At 40.7% G+C, this 19423-nt stretch overlaps 1 protein-coding gene across 1 annotated transcript; it reads left to right on the top strand.

Annotated features, from left to right (window-relative positions):
• The first annotated feature begins 2327 nt into the window (after positions 1–2327).
• LOC124052724 (synaptic vesicle membrane protein VAT-1 homolog) lies at positions 2328–16378 on the top strand. Its single transcript, XM_046377303.1, has 6 exons — positions 2328–2935; positions 8232–8439; positions 11790–11960; positions 12133–12222; positions 12594–12832; positions 13478–16378. Exons 1-6 carry the CDS (start codon positions 2555–2557, stop codon positions 13667–13669), a joined length of 1281 nt encoding a protein of 426 aa, XP_046233259.1. The 5' UTR covers positions 2328–2554; the 3' UTR covers positions 13670–16378.
• The last annotated feature ends 3045 nt before the right edge of the window (positions 16379–19423 follow it).

Genomic DNA, 19423 nt, shown 5'->3' on the forward strand with positions numbered 1-19423 from the left:
AAATGTAAGTGTTTTCTAGTTTATTGACTTGAAAACTCTGCGTAAATTCATTACCCGCTTTTTGTAAGTCATCTGAAGCTATACCCCGTTGATTCAAGTGATCGTATTGGTGAAAATCAAACGTGACGTGTTTTATAGCATATTTAAACCTCCATTACAGTCTCGTAAACGCTATATTATTGCAGGAGCCGAGTGTCGCACCAGTAGACGCAATAGACGATTCATTTACACTTCGTATATGCGAATAGTTTCCCACACTTTCATCTGTCATTTAACTACTCACTTCATTACAGGTGTATACCGTGTAATAGAAAGAGAGCTGGCTCGACGCAGCGGAGCTAACCTGTGACGGGTCTTTTAGCGCCATCTGCTGGTCAAACTGAAGCTGGCAATTTATTTCACGCAGGCTACATTGCAAGTGTCAATGAAAGCCCACACAGTTTGCTGATTGTCTTTCATTTAAGATCATCACAGGATTTGTGTATAAAAACTGCATAGTAAACTGCATAGTAACAAGTGATTAATAAATGTAGCAGAAAATGGAAATACTTAAAGTACTACTACCTCAACACTGCCTCCGCTGCCTCTTTTATTGTACATTTCTTTTACATGTAGGTTATATTTGAGCTTTTACAACACATAAATGTGTTCAAAAGTGTAACTCCATGGATAGCAGACATACAGATTTTTAAATTAATTCACAGGAAGTTTAGAGACTCATCTGCTACACTTTTTTTCTGAGGAAAATGTGGCTAAAATAGCAAAATATGTCACATCATTATTATGAGTGCCGTGGCTCAGAGGTTTGAGACAATAATGTGACTGACAAGCACGCACAACATCTACTCACCAACTGTAAGCGGTGGTCACATTGTGCACTGAAAAGCAGCCTGAGTATGACATCTGACAGCATTCATTTCCCTCACACCCACCATGCTTGTAGCAGCTGGTGTGATGAGTGTGTAGTCTGTGTGCGTGTATAAGCTGATGTGTTTCAGTTCAGTAAAACTGCAACTTATGACCTTGTGCAGCTTTACATATTAAAATATATGTATATATGTCTACACCTTTTAAAAACACGTCTATGTATTCCTCAGCACCCGATCACTTCCTGTCTGACAGACTCTGCAACCGAGATGAGAAAGCATTTCCAGTTGCAGACTGCAGTAATCTGTAAGTGTGCGTATGTGTGTGGGTGACTGAAACAAGTAAGTGCCATCATGAAGGAAGCTTTAAATATTGTTACTCCTTATGTCAAGGCCCTGATTATTTTTCTGTTAGAATTACACATTTCAGCATCGCTTTATAGAAATTTGTAGTCTTGCATTTGTCATAAACAACTAATAAATGTTCAACTTTCATGGGGACGTAGAGGATAAACTCAACTGATTGGCTCCCATATTTGGGAAATTGACTAAATGCCTATATTTGGTGATGTTTGTGTTGTTTACAAAAAGTGGTGATTTCATTAGATTGTTTTAGGCTACTATAACAGTCAACAGTTGGAGAAGGTGATTTATCCACACCTGTATGCACCAGAGGAACATAACTTGTCTAGCTGCTCGTTATTCCCTCCAGCTGTGATCCTTCCAGGGAATCCAGTTTCCGGGTTTTGAGGCTCTCCACAGCTCTCTGACTCACGTTTGGCCAACAAAACGGATCGGTCACTTTTTCAGCTGCGTCAAGTCAGTCACAAGCAGGTGCAGCAAAATACCGGAAGTTAGAAGATTCAAGCATTCAAATAAAAGCCTTTTCAAGCTCTAAAATAAAATCAGTATATTTGACTGTTATCCTACCCAGAATGAATATTGAGCAGGCTGGCTTCTGTAAATAGACGGAAACATGATTACAGTTTATCATGGCTCATCCTAATGAGCATGTGCAGGTGACATCTAAATGTGACACTGAGGCTGGCATTTGAGGTCTGCTTTATGTCAATTCAGATAAAAACGTTCAATTTAAAACATCCATGAGTACCCCAAAAAAATGTCATATAAATTTGATTTGTTCTTATAAATGTTCAAAAGCAAATAGGCCGACTTCACATCCTCAAGGCACTCCTACTGATTTTGATAATAAATAATTAATCATGTATGTTTTATTAATAAAATCTAATTTTAGCTGTCATTTCTTCTTGTTTGTTTGCTTGTTTCACATTGGTGTCTGTATAAAACCATTACATGATTTTTGTTTTATTTTTTATTTATGTTATTATTTTTTTCTATTTAATCATATATATTTTTAAAACTATTAAAAACTACTTAAAAAAATAAAATAGTGATGTGCTTTATTGTGGGAAAAACCCAACCGGAAATGATGTTCTAACTGCGTCTGTCTTGACATTGGTCACTTGTTGAGCAGAGCGCACACACAGGAAACCACGCAGCAGTAATCTAATTTTTTCTCCAAAATATACGACTGTCTCAAGTGACGGACACTTGTTTTATTTTTTAAAGAGAAACATTAGTTCATTTTTCAAAAGAAACACCCAGGCAGGCTGAACTGTTGCTGTGGACCGAACACCTAGAAGGGGCGCGCATCACGAGTGTTTATCATGTCTGGAGAAGAAGCTCCAACTCAGCAGCAACAACCTGAGCAGGAGAAGAAGCCCGACGAGCCTCCGCCGGCTGCTGCTAATGCACCGCAGGGGTCGGGAGGCAGCCCCGAAGCCGAGAGGAAGTCGCTCTCCTTCAGGGCTCTGGTCCTGACTGGGCACGGGGGCTACGACAAAATCAAGCTGCAGGTGAAGACGCAGGGCGAGCCGCAGCTGAAGGCGGGGGAGGTCCTGGTGCGCGTTAAGGCGTGCGGGCTGAACTTCGCCGAACTGCTGGGCAGGCAGGGGCTGTACGACCTGCTGCCCGCCCCGCCTGTCACCATGGGGATGGAGGGCTCCGGGGTCATTGAAGCAGTCGGGGAGGATGTGGAGGATCGGAAAGTGAGTACAGGCCTGCTGTGTGCACCCACACCCACTGAACACCTCTGCGCTCGTGAACAATGTCCAGTCATGTGCTGTGGATTAAAACCTCCACCAGCTGAGCCCTCATACAAGTGTTTGTGTAAAGTGAAAATCTGCATCCTGTTGGTCCTCGGTGGTGCATTTGTTCTCCTTCCTGGTCGCTACTAATCTTCTCCAAACACTGAAGCAGATTAGATGCGTTATTTCTTTTGGGAAAGTTGTAGAGGCATCACGAAAATCTGTAAACTTTTAGGCTTAAATGGCAGAAAGTGGTAAAGGGCAGCCAATACCTCAAGGTTTATTTGAAGTATAGTACTTTAATAAGCACTTGTCATATCTAAGTGAGGGGGGCATAGTGATTAAAGTTGAGTTATGAGCTTTTGTGGCACAAAACGTGGCCAAAATATTAAGGTGACATACAATTGCAATGGACAATGCCAGGCAATGTCAAAAGATTATTCTTATTATCCATTAATCTAAAGGTCAGTTTGTAGGTTAGTCAGTCAGTGTTTGGTCTATAAAGAGTCTTGTGGGGGAGGTAATGACATGACACATTAAATTGTTATTTAAACTATTCAAAATGTCAATGATGTACTACACAGAAAAGCAGAAATTCCTCACAGTTGAGAGGCTGGAGCTGATGTCTGTGCACAAAGGAATTTTCCTGTGTTAAAACACTCGTGCTCAGCATGAAAAAAGCAGAAACCCTTCATAAATAACCTCCCTCAGCTTAATGTCATGCAATGTGATGTGGTGCCTTCATTTAAACAAAAGAGGAAAGAGGCTTTCATGCTGCAAAACATTCTGGCACCGCGAATAGTCGCGGTGTTTGATTTACAGCGTGCCCTTGAGGTGTTTTTACATTCGTCTCCGCAGCACAGGAGTACGTCTACGCTCTCCTTGATAAGAGCTTTCCAAAGCTCAAGTTGTATGGAGTGTAGAGGCAGCAATATTTATAAGCTGCCTCTTTAAAATTCACAAAATCAGCCATCTTGCCGATATCTGCCCATATCTGTGAGAGAGATCCTTAATTAATTGATTTATGCTATTTTCTGCTTTCTAAGGGTCCTTACAGAGTGGGAAATGGTAGCTAACACCTGATGCTGCTGTTTGTGAGCGCTTGTGATTTAAATCCCGTCAGGTGCAGATGTGTTTGAAGCCTGCAGATACCTGTCCCCTGCAGGTAAAGCACATTTTCCTGAGATATTGCAAAGCTGATCCCAGAGCATCCACAGGCCTGAGGCTGCACTGGTTATGCTGTATTTTTAACAGCAGCATATCATGGATAAATCCATAGTGACTCATCCTGCCAGCCAGCAACCTTCTGACTTCTTGTCACCGCTTATGCAAAAAACTCTCCAGTTTTCACTTGGAGGCTCGCATTTGTTTACTTGTGCTGGTATGAAGAATAAAAGAAAGGAGAATGTTTTAAGTTTGTTGTTGTGGTTCTGAACTGGAGGTCGCTTATCTTCTGTGCGCGTACAATCATGAATATGTAAGATGGAAAATATTCACATCCGAATGAGTTACAGCACTTTTTAGCTGTATGAGGGGAGTCCTGAGAGTTATGTTAACTGCTTTGCATGCAAATCTCAGCCAGAGATTATTTCTCCCAGGCAGAATTCAGAGAAGAACGCTGATGTTTTTTTCCCCTCATTTTCTTCCAAAATTTGGCTTAAGATCACAATTTGCTATTTTCATCAGTGCTTTTGAAAGAAATGAAACATTCAAGGACTTTGCCCAGTTAATCAGTGTGCATCCTAGTTTGTGCCTATCATTTATTAACTTGCACTACAGAAATATGCATGTGATTTTCCCAAAAATACCCAGACGATTGCTTAAAAACACTTTCCAGGATCCTCAGGCTCTCCTAACACCCCAGTTGCCAAGTTGTATCCTTCTTTGCGTTATTATCAGTTCTGTTGGCATATTGATGTCAGTTCCACTATGTTTAAAAGAAAATGTTTCCGTGCAGGAAAAGATACAAGTAGTTTTCTTTTCTGGCTACCTGGAGAGGAAATGCAGTTGCAAATTGAGAAAACCAGATAAAAATCTTCTTCAGCCAGATTGTTGGAAGAGTCATATGCCATGTTAAACTGGGGCCATGTGCATCCATAGGCACACCGACAAGCTCATTTGCATAGGACTCCATTCAGTTGTCGGGACTTGTTTCAAAAGGTTGCTGCTAGTTCCCATGTTTAACCACTCTGAGTGTGAACTTGATCATATTAAGCACAAACATGAGATACAACAGTCATATTCAGCTGTAGAGTGAAAGCCTTGAAGTGCTCAGGTGCTTTGTTAGCTCACCCGTTCAGCTAAATGGGATACTTTGGGGTCAGAGGTCAGTTTTCCTTCAGTCAGACACAACTTTTTTTTCTATTAAGTTTTCCATGTGTGTTTTGTAAGTATGACTGAAGCTCCTCCCCGACCCTTTGCATCAGCATGCAGTTTCCTCTCCTCCTCCTCCTCTACCTCCCCTCCTCTCATTCCTCCCTCGATCCTTCGGAGAGCAGGAAGCCTATAGAGGGAGTAGTTCGTTCCAGCACCTCCTGTGTGTAAGGAAACACCACAAAACCCCAGCTGCAGGAAGAAGTCTGTCAAATTAAAGCTCTCAACAAGGATAAGTCAGAGAGTTTAAAATGTTTAGGCACTGAAACGGTGAAGCAGGAATTCATTGTGATTGGCGAGGTTAGGGTAAGAACCTGCAGTAATGACATGAAGGGACGTGGTCTCGGCTGGGGCCGCGAGGACACGAGGGCGTGGCTGTTTTTTCAGTAAGAGCAGATGTGTAGGATCCCGTTTACAGTTCGCCCTTTCCAGATTTCACATCCAGCGTTACTTCATTACAGATGTTTCTAGATAAAATACACAGACAGTCAGTGATTACGCCGGCGCAACTTGACTGACGTTTTGGAAAAGATCGGAGCAGTTGTTCCTGTGTAAAGCTGTTCCAACCGGCCGCTGTGAAGGAAAAATACGCCATCTGTTCTGCAAATAAACTCAAATTAATGTCTGTGAGAGGATGTGTGGCCGCGTGTTCTGTGTTCAGCTCTGTACGTTACATGCCGTCTGGTTAATTAAAGGCTGCACCTTTTATTGATTTAGAATGAATGGATTATGAATAATCCATCTGCAGAGGCGGAAATTAACTGAATGCATTTACTCTGGTACTGTACTTTAAGTACATTATTGAGCTACTTGTACTTAATGTGGATATTTCCATGTTCTGCTACTTTCTCCACCACTACATTGAAATGACAGCTGTAGTTAGTAGTAGTTTTGCATAAAGAGATTTTAACTGAAATGAAATTAGAAAAGCTTATAAAATTAAAGATCCAACCAGTCGGTCCCAACTTTTTTTGGCTTGAACCCTCCTACAAAAACCAAAATCAGCTGTCTGTGAGAATAAATTTGTGTTTGAGGCCCTGAATTATTCAATATTTTACAGATAGCACGAAACAGATTAAAGAAAAGTCGTTTTAAAAAATGATTAAAAACGTCTTTCCGGCCTCATTAATCATTTCCTGACCGCTCGGCTTTATTGTGTGACTGTGCAGCAGTCAACAGCAACAACAGAGAAATGCTGTTTGTACGTTTGCATCAGTATAAGTAACAATATAGCACTTTAATGCATAATAATATTTCACTCGCAGGGAAAAAATGTACTTTTGCTTCAGATATTCTCAGTGCGTTTTGCTGATGATTCGCCTTTTGGATGCAGAACTTTTACTTGCAGTAATGTTTTTACATTATGGTAGTTGTACTTAAATAAGAGATCGGACTGTTGAGTACTTCTACCACTACGGCCCATCTGCATGTTTACGTACTGTAAAACAACAAACAAATGCTCTTGCTGTCTGCTATTGAGAAGTGTCTACTTTTGCCTGTGATTCAAATAAACAGAAGGTTTCCAAACAAACTTCAAACACCTTCCTGTCAGCTGTCCAGGAACTGAGCTCAGCCTTTTCTCTGTCATGCATCTTTGGGGTCATGCAGTCGGAGTTTGAAAGTATTTCATAACCACAAGGGTTGAGAAACACAATCGAGCCCAAAAGGCGCATTTCATCTGAGGTGGAAAGCTGAAGCATGAAAACTGAAGATACAGGAGTTATCTCGCTGCAACAGACTGCTTTTACCGTCCGTGGACGCATAAATATTTGTGTGTGCGTCTGTCATCTGTCTATTGTCATCAGTTTGTGTGAAGCAGGAAGTGGGTGTGGCTCAGAGCTCTGGAGGCTGCTTCAACAGGAAGCAGTGCAGCATTCTCAATCAGATCACACTTCTTTCCTGTGCCCTTCACTTTTTATGGCAAGTTTCGCAACATTGGTGATACTTTAATAACAGCAGCGCACTAAGCGAGAGTGGCATTTCCCTCCGTAAGCCCTTTTGTCTGAGTTCATATGAAAAGAAACAGTGCAGGCGCATTCAGCAGCTTTTGTGAAATCTTTTCTTAAGTGCACATAGCAAGATTTGAGTTGGTTGCAAGGACAAAAATTTCTGGGCTTTTCCGAAGCCAAACAACAAATGAATCAAGATGTGTGAATCTGCCATAGTGTGTGATGTGTGAATCTGCCATAGTTTCAGCATAAGATGTAGTCCCTATGAGTCTGTAATCTCTGAGTTACTTGCCAAATCTCACATGGTTTCCACAGTGAAGTCATTCCTTTATAAGGATGAATGTGAATGTTGACACAGCAGATCAGGAGCATAATAACTGGTCCTTGTGTCATTCAACAACACAGATATATCAGATGACTTCCTGTCTGACCTCAGTTTCACATCTGACATCACTGGATGCACTGTGTGAGTGGAAAAAAACATCTCCGGTGTCCAAAACTCAGGACAAGAGCAAAGTGGTGGGGACAGACGAAATCCCTCAGTTATTTATTCGATGTTCACACAATGACTGTCTTCCCTTGCACCTTGTAAAAGAAAAGGGCTTTCATCAGACTGTTGCCCCCCGTAACCCATCCATCCATCCATCCATCCATCCATCCGTTTTCTATACAGCTAATCTGTCAGGGTCGCGGGGGACCTGGAGCCTATCCCAGCTGGCTGTGGGCGAGAGGCAGGGTACACCCTGAACTGACCCAGTCCCTGATAAACAGCCCCATCCCAATACTTTTGTCTACATAGTGTATGTTTATCAAGTTGTTTGTCAGTGTTCCTGCTGCTGTTTATGAAGTACTTCACTTTGACAGTAGGACATTAAAGGATTCCCTTACTAATTTGCTTGTGTCCATCCTCCCTCTCTTCTTCTGTCCTTCGCCAGGTGGGGGATCGTGTCATCATGTTGAGCCGCCATGGCTTGTGGCAGGAAGTAGTCGTTATGCCGGCCAGCCGCACCTTCCCCATGCCCGAGCAGATGAGCTTTGAGGAAGGTGCTGCTCTTCCCGTTAACTACATCACTGCCTACATGATGCTGTTTGAGATGGCCAACGTGAGGCCGGGGAAGAGCGTCCTCATCCACATGGCAGCAGGTAGGACACACACACACACACACACACATTGCATACTGAAAACCTATTGAAGTTAGTGTTATTTTGAATACTGCATCATTTTGCCCATGATGAGCAAACAGAATCGATGCCATTTAGTGCTGCAGCCATTAACCGATTAACCAGACCGACGATCCACAGATAATAAATCGACAGCTGTGATACTTTGACCGCTTTAAGCCATTTAACAAGTAGAAAGGAAAGAGAAAAACTTTATTGATTACAGATCCTGAAATGTAAGAATGTGACACTTCTTTGTTTTGTAACCTTCGAACTGTGAAGGTGTCCCCATGGACGAATGAAAAAGGTGATGCATTTCTAACATTTCATGCAGGAGGCAATTACAAGAAATGAACCAGAATTGTGTTTTTAAAACATGATTCATCTCTGTGTTGCACGGATTGGACAGGCAGTCCAGCAGACAGTCACTCCAGGTCACTAATCGCTTCTCTGAATGCAGCCACATTTCCGCTTCGACAAATTACCAGCCTAGAGACCGCAGGTCGTAGGTGAAGATATATTTTGTGTGTATATGTGTGTGTGTGTGTGTTGGCCTTGCAACAACTTATTCATAAAATGGTGTCATTATCAAACACAGTTGCCTTGGCAACACCTGACATTTTAAAAAGGGGTTTCAACACCATAACAAGTAATTACGGCTCATTTACTGGAGAGGGTCGTGTATACAGGTGTTTAAATAAGCAGGGTCCCAGTAGTGTTACATTAACTGCAGCAGGATGGAACCAGTTGATGAGCATCTTTTAAAAGGTCGTGAAAACACATTTGCTTTGCACTATGAGCAATAGAATCCAGTTTTAGTTATTCCGTATTTTTGTTATTTTACATTATTTTTGTTTTCCTCTGGGCTTTTCTCGCTGGTTTGAACTGGATGTGACTAGAAATAAGTGACGGCAGTGACACAGTGCTGTACACCTATCAGTAATCAGATGGGTCAAGTACTGTTTCTGAGGTTATCAGTGAAATTTGAGCCTCAGCTTTGGTTCAGGTAAAAATATGAAGTGGACGTCTACAATGACATTGTACATGACGGAGCTGTAACACTTAGTCAGTAAATTGGTTAGTTGAAAGAAAATTAGCCACTATATTTTATTTTTATTTTTTTTTCAAGCAAAAATATCTGACAGTAAATGAAAAGTCTTAAGGTTTTGGTCTGTTGGCCAGACAAAAGAAGCAATTTGAAGGCGTCACTTTGGTCTCTTGGAAATTGTGATAAATTGTGAATTCACTGCAATTTTGTGACATTTTATAGACTATACAATCAATCCATTAGTTGTTCCAATAAAAAGCACATTAATCCATGATGAAAATAGTCGTTAGTTGCAGCCCTCGTACTGATGGAGACCTTGAGATATGACTGAAAGCTCCAGAACAGCTACTGAGTGGAGCTTGTAGTGGGATTGTTTTATCGACTGCTGTTGCAAGGTCAAGAATGAACTCAAGAATGAACATTTGGCCACATTGTTGTTTTAGCTAAAAATCAGATTAAATTCCCGATTGATCTTTCATTGCCTTCACCTTTTCGTGCTGTGTTCTAGCAATATTTGAACCTAAGCAGCAGGGACGACCACGAAACCTTTCAGACGGGCGATGAGTAATTATGAGCATATAATGATGACCAGTAGGACTGAGATTTGTTAGTTTTGTTAGTTACTTATAAGTAAATGCTGAATTCAGCATTAAATGTTTAAAAGGTGTTAAAGCTCCGTTAACTCAGACAACTCAATATTTATATCCACCATTCTGTAAGTCAAGTATGCAGGCAGCTCCTGTCAGCATCCACCAGCATGCTTTAGTGCCCTTCATCCCCCCTCTCAAAGGCCACGCTTCGGTGTTGAGTGGGCGGGTGGCTGTCAGCTGACCTGTATGAATCAGCCACATGAGGCCAGGGTGATGAAGAGGGCAGGGAGGATTACTGGTGAGCCGTGATTGTGAGAAACCTTTCACTGTTAAATGGGACCAGACCAAAGAGAGCAGAAATCGCTGTCTGCGATTTCAGCTCTTTCTTTCTCGGCCTTCCAAGGTGTCTTGTTAGAAATGAGATTAATCCCAGCACCGTTCATGTTTAATTTCCCTTACATGTGTGACCATTTAACCGCATAAAATCCAGTTTCCCCTCTTAATTTCCCTTAAGTATCTCAGAGGTGGAAGAATATTTTCATTCTGACTGTCTGACGGTAACACATATTCTGTATATCTCCTGTCATGTCCCTACACTAAATTATGTTTAGGTGGCTGCATGTTCCATCGAGTGGAAATATTATTTTTTTCTGCATCATTTTATTCATGTTTTCCCCCCAATTCAGCTGCGCATAATTTCTATCTTTGTAGAGTTTGGTGTCTCCACTAGAATTTTAAATTAAGTTTCAAAAGTTTTTGGCTGCACAATTTCAAATGAGTGAGACACTGCTGAATGAGTGGAGTTAAGGCTGTTTAACTGACATTTCCAAGACTTTTTTTGGACAGATTTTTGTATGTACACCTGCACACCAACTACAATCCACAAATATCAATACAGCAAGATATTTCAGTTTCAAATGATCAGGAAAAATGGTTCAAAACACCCTCTGTCTCCTAATAAAATAAAATCTGTGGGTTTGTGTGTCAGTTCATAACATTAATACAAATTCATAGATTTCATAAGATCACAAGAATTTTGTATTAAAATCTGCTTGCGTGTTTTGGTATTTTAGTTATGGTGGATGGTAAGACGTTTACACCAACAGGGCCTTAATGACATTGTCTTCTAAAAACATAGACAGCTTTGCAGCTATAACAGCTTTCACTCTTGTAGGAAGGCTCTCCACAGCATCTTGGAATTTCTTCATTATTAAGATTATTAAGATTTCCCTTCACTGGAAGTAAGGGGCTGAGCCCAATCCCTGTTATACACTCCTATGAAGAGGTTTGTCTGGATACTTTTGTCTATATAGTGTAGCTTACATGTGACATATTGAACTGCATCGTTATAAAAATTGTTATCATTAAGATTATTTCAGGTGAAATCAGTATTCTTACATTTTCTACATTCTTCTCCAATAAAACACATCACTGATGAAGGTTTTATGAGTTAAAAGGTTTTGCTCAGTAAAGATATGAGTCAGCCAGGAAGCAGCTTTATTCACTGATTCTTTCTATTAGATCAGCACTGTGCTCACACAGACTTTAAAGCCATTTGTTCTTTAATGACTGAATCACAGCGTGTTTCAGAGAAGAATCACACCGAGCTTGCAAGGCTTTACGGTGAAAAGCGGAACACCTGCAGCCGCTGCCGTTGTCATTTGTCTTTGTGCTGCTGGTTTGCACATCTGCAGGTGGTGTTGGTATCGCCGCTACTCAGCTGTGTCAGACCGTGCAAGACGTGACCGTTTTTGGCACAGCGTCAGCCTCCAAACACGAGACCATTGCCCAGGGTGGGGTAACTCACCCCATCGACTACCGCACCAAAGACTACGTGGAAGAAATCCGTAAAATCAACCCAAAGGGTGAGACAACACACAACTTCTTGTAGTGTTTAAGTACGTAAAGCACGGGTCTTTCTCGTCTAGCCAGGAAAATTCATGTTTTCATTCTTTCAGTGTCTTTCATTTCTTGAATATCAAGTTGACATGCAGACACAAACAGTTTCTTATCTTCAGTCTGTTTGTCTCTCTGCAGGAGTGGACATTGTCCTCGACCCACTCGGTGGTTCAGACACCCAAAAAGGTTTTAGTTTGCTGAAACCTTTGGGCACACTTATAGTCTTTGGTAAGACATTTGGACAAAAAAAAAATATGTTTTGATGGATTTGTTGAGCCTGCCTTAATGTTTTTGTATTTTAGCTTTATTTTAACTTGCATGCTAACCAACTGTGATGATGTGTTATGATGCTGTTTTGCATGAGTTTATTAAAAATGAATTAAGTACAACTTTGAGGTACATGACTTTACTTATAGAACAGTATCAGTTGTTTAAATTAGCTCCATGTCTACAAGTTGCAAAACTCAGATGCTTTGCTTTTTTTAATAATACTTCAATGAAGGATGGAAAAAATTGGAAAATTGAACTATATTTCCATATTAATGAATTTTGTACAAGATGGTTATTGTGTAACGCTGTGTGTTCTGTCGTGGTTCCAGGTGCAGCTAATTGTGTGACAGGCCAGAAGAAGAACCTTCTGGCGATGGCGAAGATGTGGTACAATCAGCTGTCTCTCAGCACGCTGAAACTGATGCAGGCCAACAAGGCCGTCTGCGGCTTCCACCTGGGCTACATCACCGATGAGGAGCTCATAAGCAGGACTATGTTCAAACTGCTGGAGCTCTACGGGCAGGGAAAGATCAAGCCCCGCATTGACTCGTGCCATCACTTCGAGGAGGTCAGTTTGATCGTGAGACCATCACTGAGGCAGAAAACGATAGAAGAGTATTTAACTTCTGGTAGCATTTATAGTCTTTGTTTTCATTAATCTTCGTTGTCATTTTGACTGATCAGTCATTAGCAAAAACTGCTAAACAGGCCCAGTTGCTGTTATCCCCAGGAGATTATCTATTGTGTACCAAAGGTTGTTGTTTTATTTATGTATTTGATTTATTTATGGTTCTTCAAGATATATTAAATTCAAGGGATGACACATATTTCCCAATATTTTCCGAAGATGTTAAAAAAGCAAGATAGTGAAAAATGTACAAGCTGAAATGATAGAAATGAAACCCAAAAGTAGACACGTAAAAAATGCTAACAGTCTAATCTATGATTCAAGAAACTTTTTTTCACGCTTTTCTTAAAGCTGCTCTAATCAGCTCTATGCAGCATTTTGGCTTCTTTCATTGTGTCGCTGTTTTTGCTCTCATCAGCATCATTTCAGGCTTAAAAGCTCAGATGTATTGCTCTATTCTACCTGCCCAACACCAAACAGCTGACAGTTTGAGACTAGTTGGTGATTATAGACACTGCACTGTGTTTTAGGAGGGAAAAAAATACCAATTATGTGCATCCGTTCTGCTCCCTTGTCTTTTCTCAGGTGGCGGATGCCATGAGGCGCATGCACGAGCGCCAAAACATCGGGAAAGTCATCCTTCTTCCTGAAACTAAGACGGAGGAAGAGAAGCCAAAGTCCGATCCTGAGCCAGTAGAAAATGTGGAAAAAACTGAAGATGCCGTCAACAAGAAGGGAGAAGAGACCACAGAGGAAGTCAAAGCAGAGAAAGATTGAGTGAGAGTGTTTATTTGAATGATATTTTCAAGCACATCCTCAATGAGTTCCCTGTCGTTCAAAAAAAAAGAAAAAAAGAAAAGAAAGGTGCCATGAGTTCTTTGAGTTTGTCTGTATTTTTGAATGTTTATGAAGATTTTGTGGTGCAGTACGTCCTAAGTGTCGTGTCGCTGCTGGGGCTAATTGTGTTTGGAAATAAAAATTAAATATATTCCATTACATTACATAGGGAATAATGTATTCTGATTACAGACAGCTGTTAACTCTGGAAGCGAGCGCATTTTTAGGTTACCCATGACGACGACTCAACAACAGCTCAAACATGATATTTATAATAGCCTCAAACCAGAGCTTGTAATCATGACACATATAAGAAATTATCCTAAACCTTGACTTATGAGTGAAAGAAAAATAGGGCTGCGTCACATCAGTCATCACACCTTGTCCTGATTAAGATTACCCATCATGCATTGTAGCCAGCATTATATGTGCTTCATTATACTGCAGCATGCCAGAGAGAAGTTTCCAAAAGAAATGTCTCCTGCAGCTAATTGGGATATTATTCATAAAACTCTTTAACGGGTTAAAGAAGGATGGATAATTATATAGACAAAATTTAAGACGTACTCTTTAAGAGTGGTGTCAAACAAACAAGCCTTGGTTTTGTTTTCATTAAATGTGTCAGAAAAAGATTTGTTTGCAAACTAACTTGAAACACTTTCCCCTCAACTCCCCTCAAAGCTGACCTCAAATTTGGTCGTTTGTAATCAGAATACATTACTGAGATTTGGTAATTCCTTGGATCTTGTTCCAAATTATTCATTCCATGGAGTACTGAGTAAGTGTAATCAGTCAGTTAGGTTTTATCAGTAAATATTAGTGTAGTGAGTGAGTGTCGTCTGGCTCCATGTCTTGTGTTGCACTACTCAAATTGAAGCTTAACTATAAGATGAAAGTCTGTTCTCATCTCTCTGATGAATGTTGAGAGCTATGCCCCTCTCAGAATTGTATTCCACTTTAGTTGTCGTATTTTTCCCATGCATTTGGGCCAAATTTAAAGCTTTCACCACTGCCATCAAGCCAACTGTGAATAACAGATAGCGGGACTTCCCTGCCTTGGCACGTCACCCGTGGGTTTTCTTCTAAACAAAGCCCTGCTGAACTCCAGCTAAAGCTGCCACGTGAGGGCAGGTTTTCTCCCCTCGATTTTCGTTTACAGAGCTTCAGTGTGTGTTACTTAGCAATTCCAGGGAGTGGGTTAAACAGTAATGAAGAAAAACTGGGATGATTCTCTGCTTTCATGCACTTTGTATGTGTGTGTTTTATGTTTTCTTTTGTTTGTTTGTTTGTTTTTTTTTAAATTGCTTGCTGATCTGTTTCTTTGAATGGTTGGCCTTAAATAGTGAAGTAATTCAGATGTTTTGTCCAGCTGTGGTTGTAATCCAATGACGTGACGCAGAAGAGAAAGAGTTTTCCTCTCATCCACTGCAGAGCAGCTCCTCACATTCCTCTCCCCGCCCTCTCAGCCCTGCTTTCTGTCCGTCTCTCTCTCTCCCCGGAGCCGAACTCCATTAAAGCCCTCTATCTTACATTGTTTTGATTTCTAAAAAGTGCTTGGAACAAAGTGTAATAGATAATGTCTTATGTTATTTACATTTTTTGGCCACTGAGTGTTGTTAAGTTTGGCCAGGTTTCCATCTCCTGGTATGAAGTAAGATCCGGCTTGGATTTTTGAGTGGGAACTGGAGTCGTGTCATTGTGATTATGTGAAGTTCCTCTTTTTCACAAACTTTACTTTGAGCTGTTGTTGTTCTTCTTCACAAGTATGATGTTTGCCTGCATGGTAGACATCCAGTACCAACCTAGACATCCAGTTTAACTACTGAACCAAACAACAGAGGAGTTTAACTGATGAGCATGTATGAAAACACATTGGAGCCTGCTAGTTCGTCTCTGTACATGTTTCTGCAATGCTTAACGGGTCTGTTTGCAGTGACAGAGAATAGCAACAAAACTACATTGAATTTTTGTGCCAAAATGTAACCTTTAAAAATGGTCATCTGCTATGTGAGAAACATGTCAGGTTGCCATAATAATTTGACGACAGTGCACTGATATCAGTGACTCATGCAGCGAGGGACATCTAGTGGTCAGTGAACGATTGTGCCTTTTTGGTAATTAATTGAAATACCCACCAGTATTGCCTGTGAACAAAATGTGCCGCAGCCTGCCTTGTCAAATGTAAAACATCACGAAATGACCTGATGCATAAAAATCTTTCCTGATTTCAACTGATCCCCCTCAGTTCAGCCAAACGTTTACAAATCAAGAGAAGACATCGCAGTCGTTTAATGGAAAAGGCCTTCGTCTGTATAAGCTAGAAGCTGTGAAATTCTAAAACGTCCTCATCGCCGTTGACATGCATTTTTAATCACCCGCCATAATAATGACCTGAGCCGATTCAAGCACACTTTACCGCTCGTTCCTGCTAATCAGATGTACATTAACCAGTGCATTTCTTTTGCAGCATAATAAATATAACGTTGACATTTCTGTGTGTTGTTACTGAAAGATTTTATGTTACTGTATTCGTGATGGTGACAGGACAACATTGTCTTTTCTTCATTTTTATACAAACCTTATGCACACTTGCCTTCTGTGTTTATATGGCACTAATCTGTCTGTATTATTAAAAAGTGTTATCACGTATGTTGCTCTAAGCTTGTGAATTATTCAATCTATTCCTTAATTATAGAAGGGACATTAAGTTGACCTCGGTAATTGGCAGGACATGTGCTCATGAAAAAAACTCAATTTAGTTATTTTCATCACTGATGGTTGGCTATAATCAATCTAAATGAAGCCAAAAGACAAACCACATTTGTTAAAACAAAACAAAACAAAAAAAACACAGTTTTTTTCATTTGGTTGACCTATATTTTTAAGCAGACATGGCAACTAGCAGGGGTCCTCATCTGTTTGTGCAGGGCAGCCCCTGACTGCAGGCCATTGTTCTTGAAGTTACAGTTACTACAAATCACAAGGCAGTTTTTTTCCCTTCATTTTAAAGAAAACTGCTAGCAGATTATCATGATCATGATTAAATTAACATTTTGCTGCTGCTTTTCTTTCCTTTCTTCTCAAGCGTCTCTGATTCAGCCCCCAGTGATCATCTCACGGTTGTGGACGACTGTTGCGCAGACCCCGTTTTTCAGATGTGTCTCAGCTGATCTGATATCCTGTTATCATACAAAAACGTGATCAGCATACAGTCGGTGTGTTTGCAGTTACATGAAGTAGGTTCGTTGGGTCTCTTTCTGCGGGTAATCCTGCACTGTTTGATCACCGTTAAACACTTAGATTACTGGTGACTGTGAATGTAGTTAGTGATGCTGTGTGGTGTGTGATTGGTTGTGCTTCCCACTGGGACAGCACGAGACATTTCAGTGTTAAACATAAGCCTGCTATGAAAATCAGAGCTTATTACTCTTAAAAAGCAGCTTTAATTGCATCACAGCAGTTTAGCAAAGCGCATTCTGTTGTTAATCATTTAATTTAAAGCTTTAATGGTTCAAATAGCACATTCCCGTTTTTGATGTCAAATTAGCTGCCATGTTCTGGCTGCACTTTTTTTGGGGGGGCGGGGTTAGCAGTCAGCACCTTATTGTTGAGTCTCTTTGCTCACAGTTTCTCGAACTTGCCTTTCTTTTTTAGTGTACAAACCTTTATTTTCTTGAATATTTGATCAGTAAAGGTAACCTTTCGTTGTGAAAATGAAATCAGTGATATCACATTAACAGATCTAATAGCATTATTTTCCGCCGATGACTGTGACTCATGTATGCAAGTAAGTTCACAAAGTTCACACTAAGCCTGTTTTGCATGTTTGTCCAGCCCTTCCGTGTTCATAGTGGGTTTTCAAAAGAGAAAATCGCTTTTTTGTTTTCACACATCAAGTCACAGTTTGAATGCACGTAGCACATGAAACATTTAGTGCACGTGTAACTCAGTTTACTTTCATTTGAAAAGGTTACCACAATAGATAATGGATCTGTATGTTTGAGATCTGCAGCATTATAGACTTAAAGACTCAACTTCTTTTATACTGACAAAAACTCATATTGGCTGGGATATTTCTCCTGTATTGGCGTCTCTAGATGGCTCTACAAATACAGAATAGACTTTAAAATACTCCTCTTCGCATACAAAGCCTTAAATGGTCAAGTGGCATCTTATCCCAAAGAGCTCATAGTACCTTATTATCCAACCAGAACTCCATGCTCCCAAGATGCAGGGTTACTTGTGGCTCCTAAAGTCAGCAAAAGTAGAACGGGAATAGTTATCAAGCTCCCTTCCTATAGAATCATCTTCTGGCTTCAGTCCGGGAGGCGGACACCCTCTCTACATTGGAGAGTAGACTTAAAACCTTCCTTTCTGATAAAGGTCATAGTTATGGCCTGTCTAGGCCGGCCCCTAGTTATGCTGCTATAGGCTTAGACTGCTGCAGGACCTCACATGATGCAGCTTCTCTCTGCTTCTCTAACGCTCCTTTGACACATATTCACGTCCCATCAATGCATGTCACTGACTTGACTTCTTCCCTGGACTCTTTGTGCTTTCTTGTCTCTCAAGTTCCCATGGATCGGGTCTGGACCTTCTGTTGTGGCCCTGTTTGACACTGATGGCTGTCATTACCGTATATTTCTGCATTATTATTATTATTATTACTATTAATACTACTACTATCTAAATCATTATTGTAAATACTGCCATTGTCATTCCAATACTCTGTTGTTACTGTTGTTGTTATGCATCGCTCTCTCTCGCTCTCTCATAACCCATCCAGTCAAGGCAGATGGCCGCTCACTTTGAGTCGCAAGGCTTCTGCCTTCTAAAAGGAAGTTTTTCCTCTGCACTTCCTGTTACACTGCCAAGTGTTTGCTCATGGGGGTTTTGTTTGGTTTCCCTAAAAATCAAATTAAAGAGTTTGGACTAGAACTGCTCTAATTGGAAAGTGTCATGAGACAAATGTCGTTGTTGTGGTTTGGCGCTATATAAATGAATTAAATTGAATTGAATTAAAAACTATATAGGTAAGGCAAAACATATTAAAAGGTACAAATCTGCATCTACGTCTATGGAGACAGATCATTGTTTTACCGCAGTGAAACATTTCATGCAAAGATCAAAATGTCATGAACTGCTGTCGATCAGTCACTGGTTTTTCTGTTTTCCCCTGAATGCTTCATCCATTTTCACCTCAATCAGCCTCACTGCTTTCACCTGTTCTCCTCACAGGTTATAAAGGCAACCCCTGTCCTTCCCTCTTTGCCAGATTGTCCCTCAGCACTGAATGACACTCCAGCTCTGTATGCCAGCTTGCCTTGCCAGTAGAAACCCTGTCCGCTTCCGTTTTGTCTCCTGCCCAGTGGTTTGGTAATGTACTCTGATTTTTTTCCCTTCGTTTTTGAAGAAGGTGTTTTTTGTTGTGACTTTACTTTTTTGCTGAAGAGATTTTTGTTCTTGGACTGTTTGTTGTAGTTTTTTGAAGAAAAGGATATTTTTGTTGTGGTTTAGTTTTGCTGAAACGGTTTTTGTTTTTTGACCTTTCAGTGGACTCCACTAACCAGCCCCGCTCCCTGGTGGACATTGGTGCCTCAGTTTTTTCGCCTGAATTAATTAATAAAGTTTTTGCTCCTCACCGACCTAGTCCTGAGTGTTGCATTTGGGTCCTTATACTCCCTGGTTTCAGTA

The sequence above is a fragment of the Scatophagus argus genome, chromosome 21, assembly GCF_020382885.2.
Source record: "Scatophagus argus isolate fScaArg1 chromosome 21, fScaArg1.pri, whole genome shotgun sequence".
In the NCBI taxonomy this organism is placed as follows: Eukaryota; Metazoa; Chordata; class Actinopteri; family Scatophagidae; genus Scatophagus; species Scatophagus argus.

What these genes read in the sequence shown, in the direction of transcription:
- LOC124052724 (XM_046377303.1), top strand. Translation starts at nt 2,555, where the DNA reads ATGTCTGGAGAAGAAGCTCCAACTCAGCAGCAACAACCTGAGCAGGAG. An exon ending in CCTCATCCACATGGCAGCAG is followed by an intron (nt 8,440 to 11,789) that starts GTAGGACACACA and finishes GCACATCTGCAG; the next exon opens with GTGGTGTTGGTATCGCCGCT. An exon ending in GGGCACACTTATAGTCTTTG is followed by an intron (nt 12,223 to 12,593) that starts GTAAGACATTTG and finishes TCGTGGTTCCAG; the next exon opens with GTGCAGCTAATTGTGTGACA.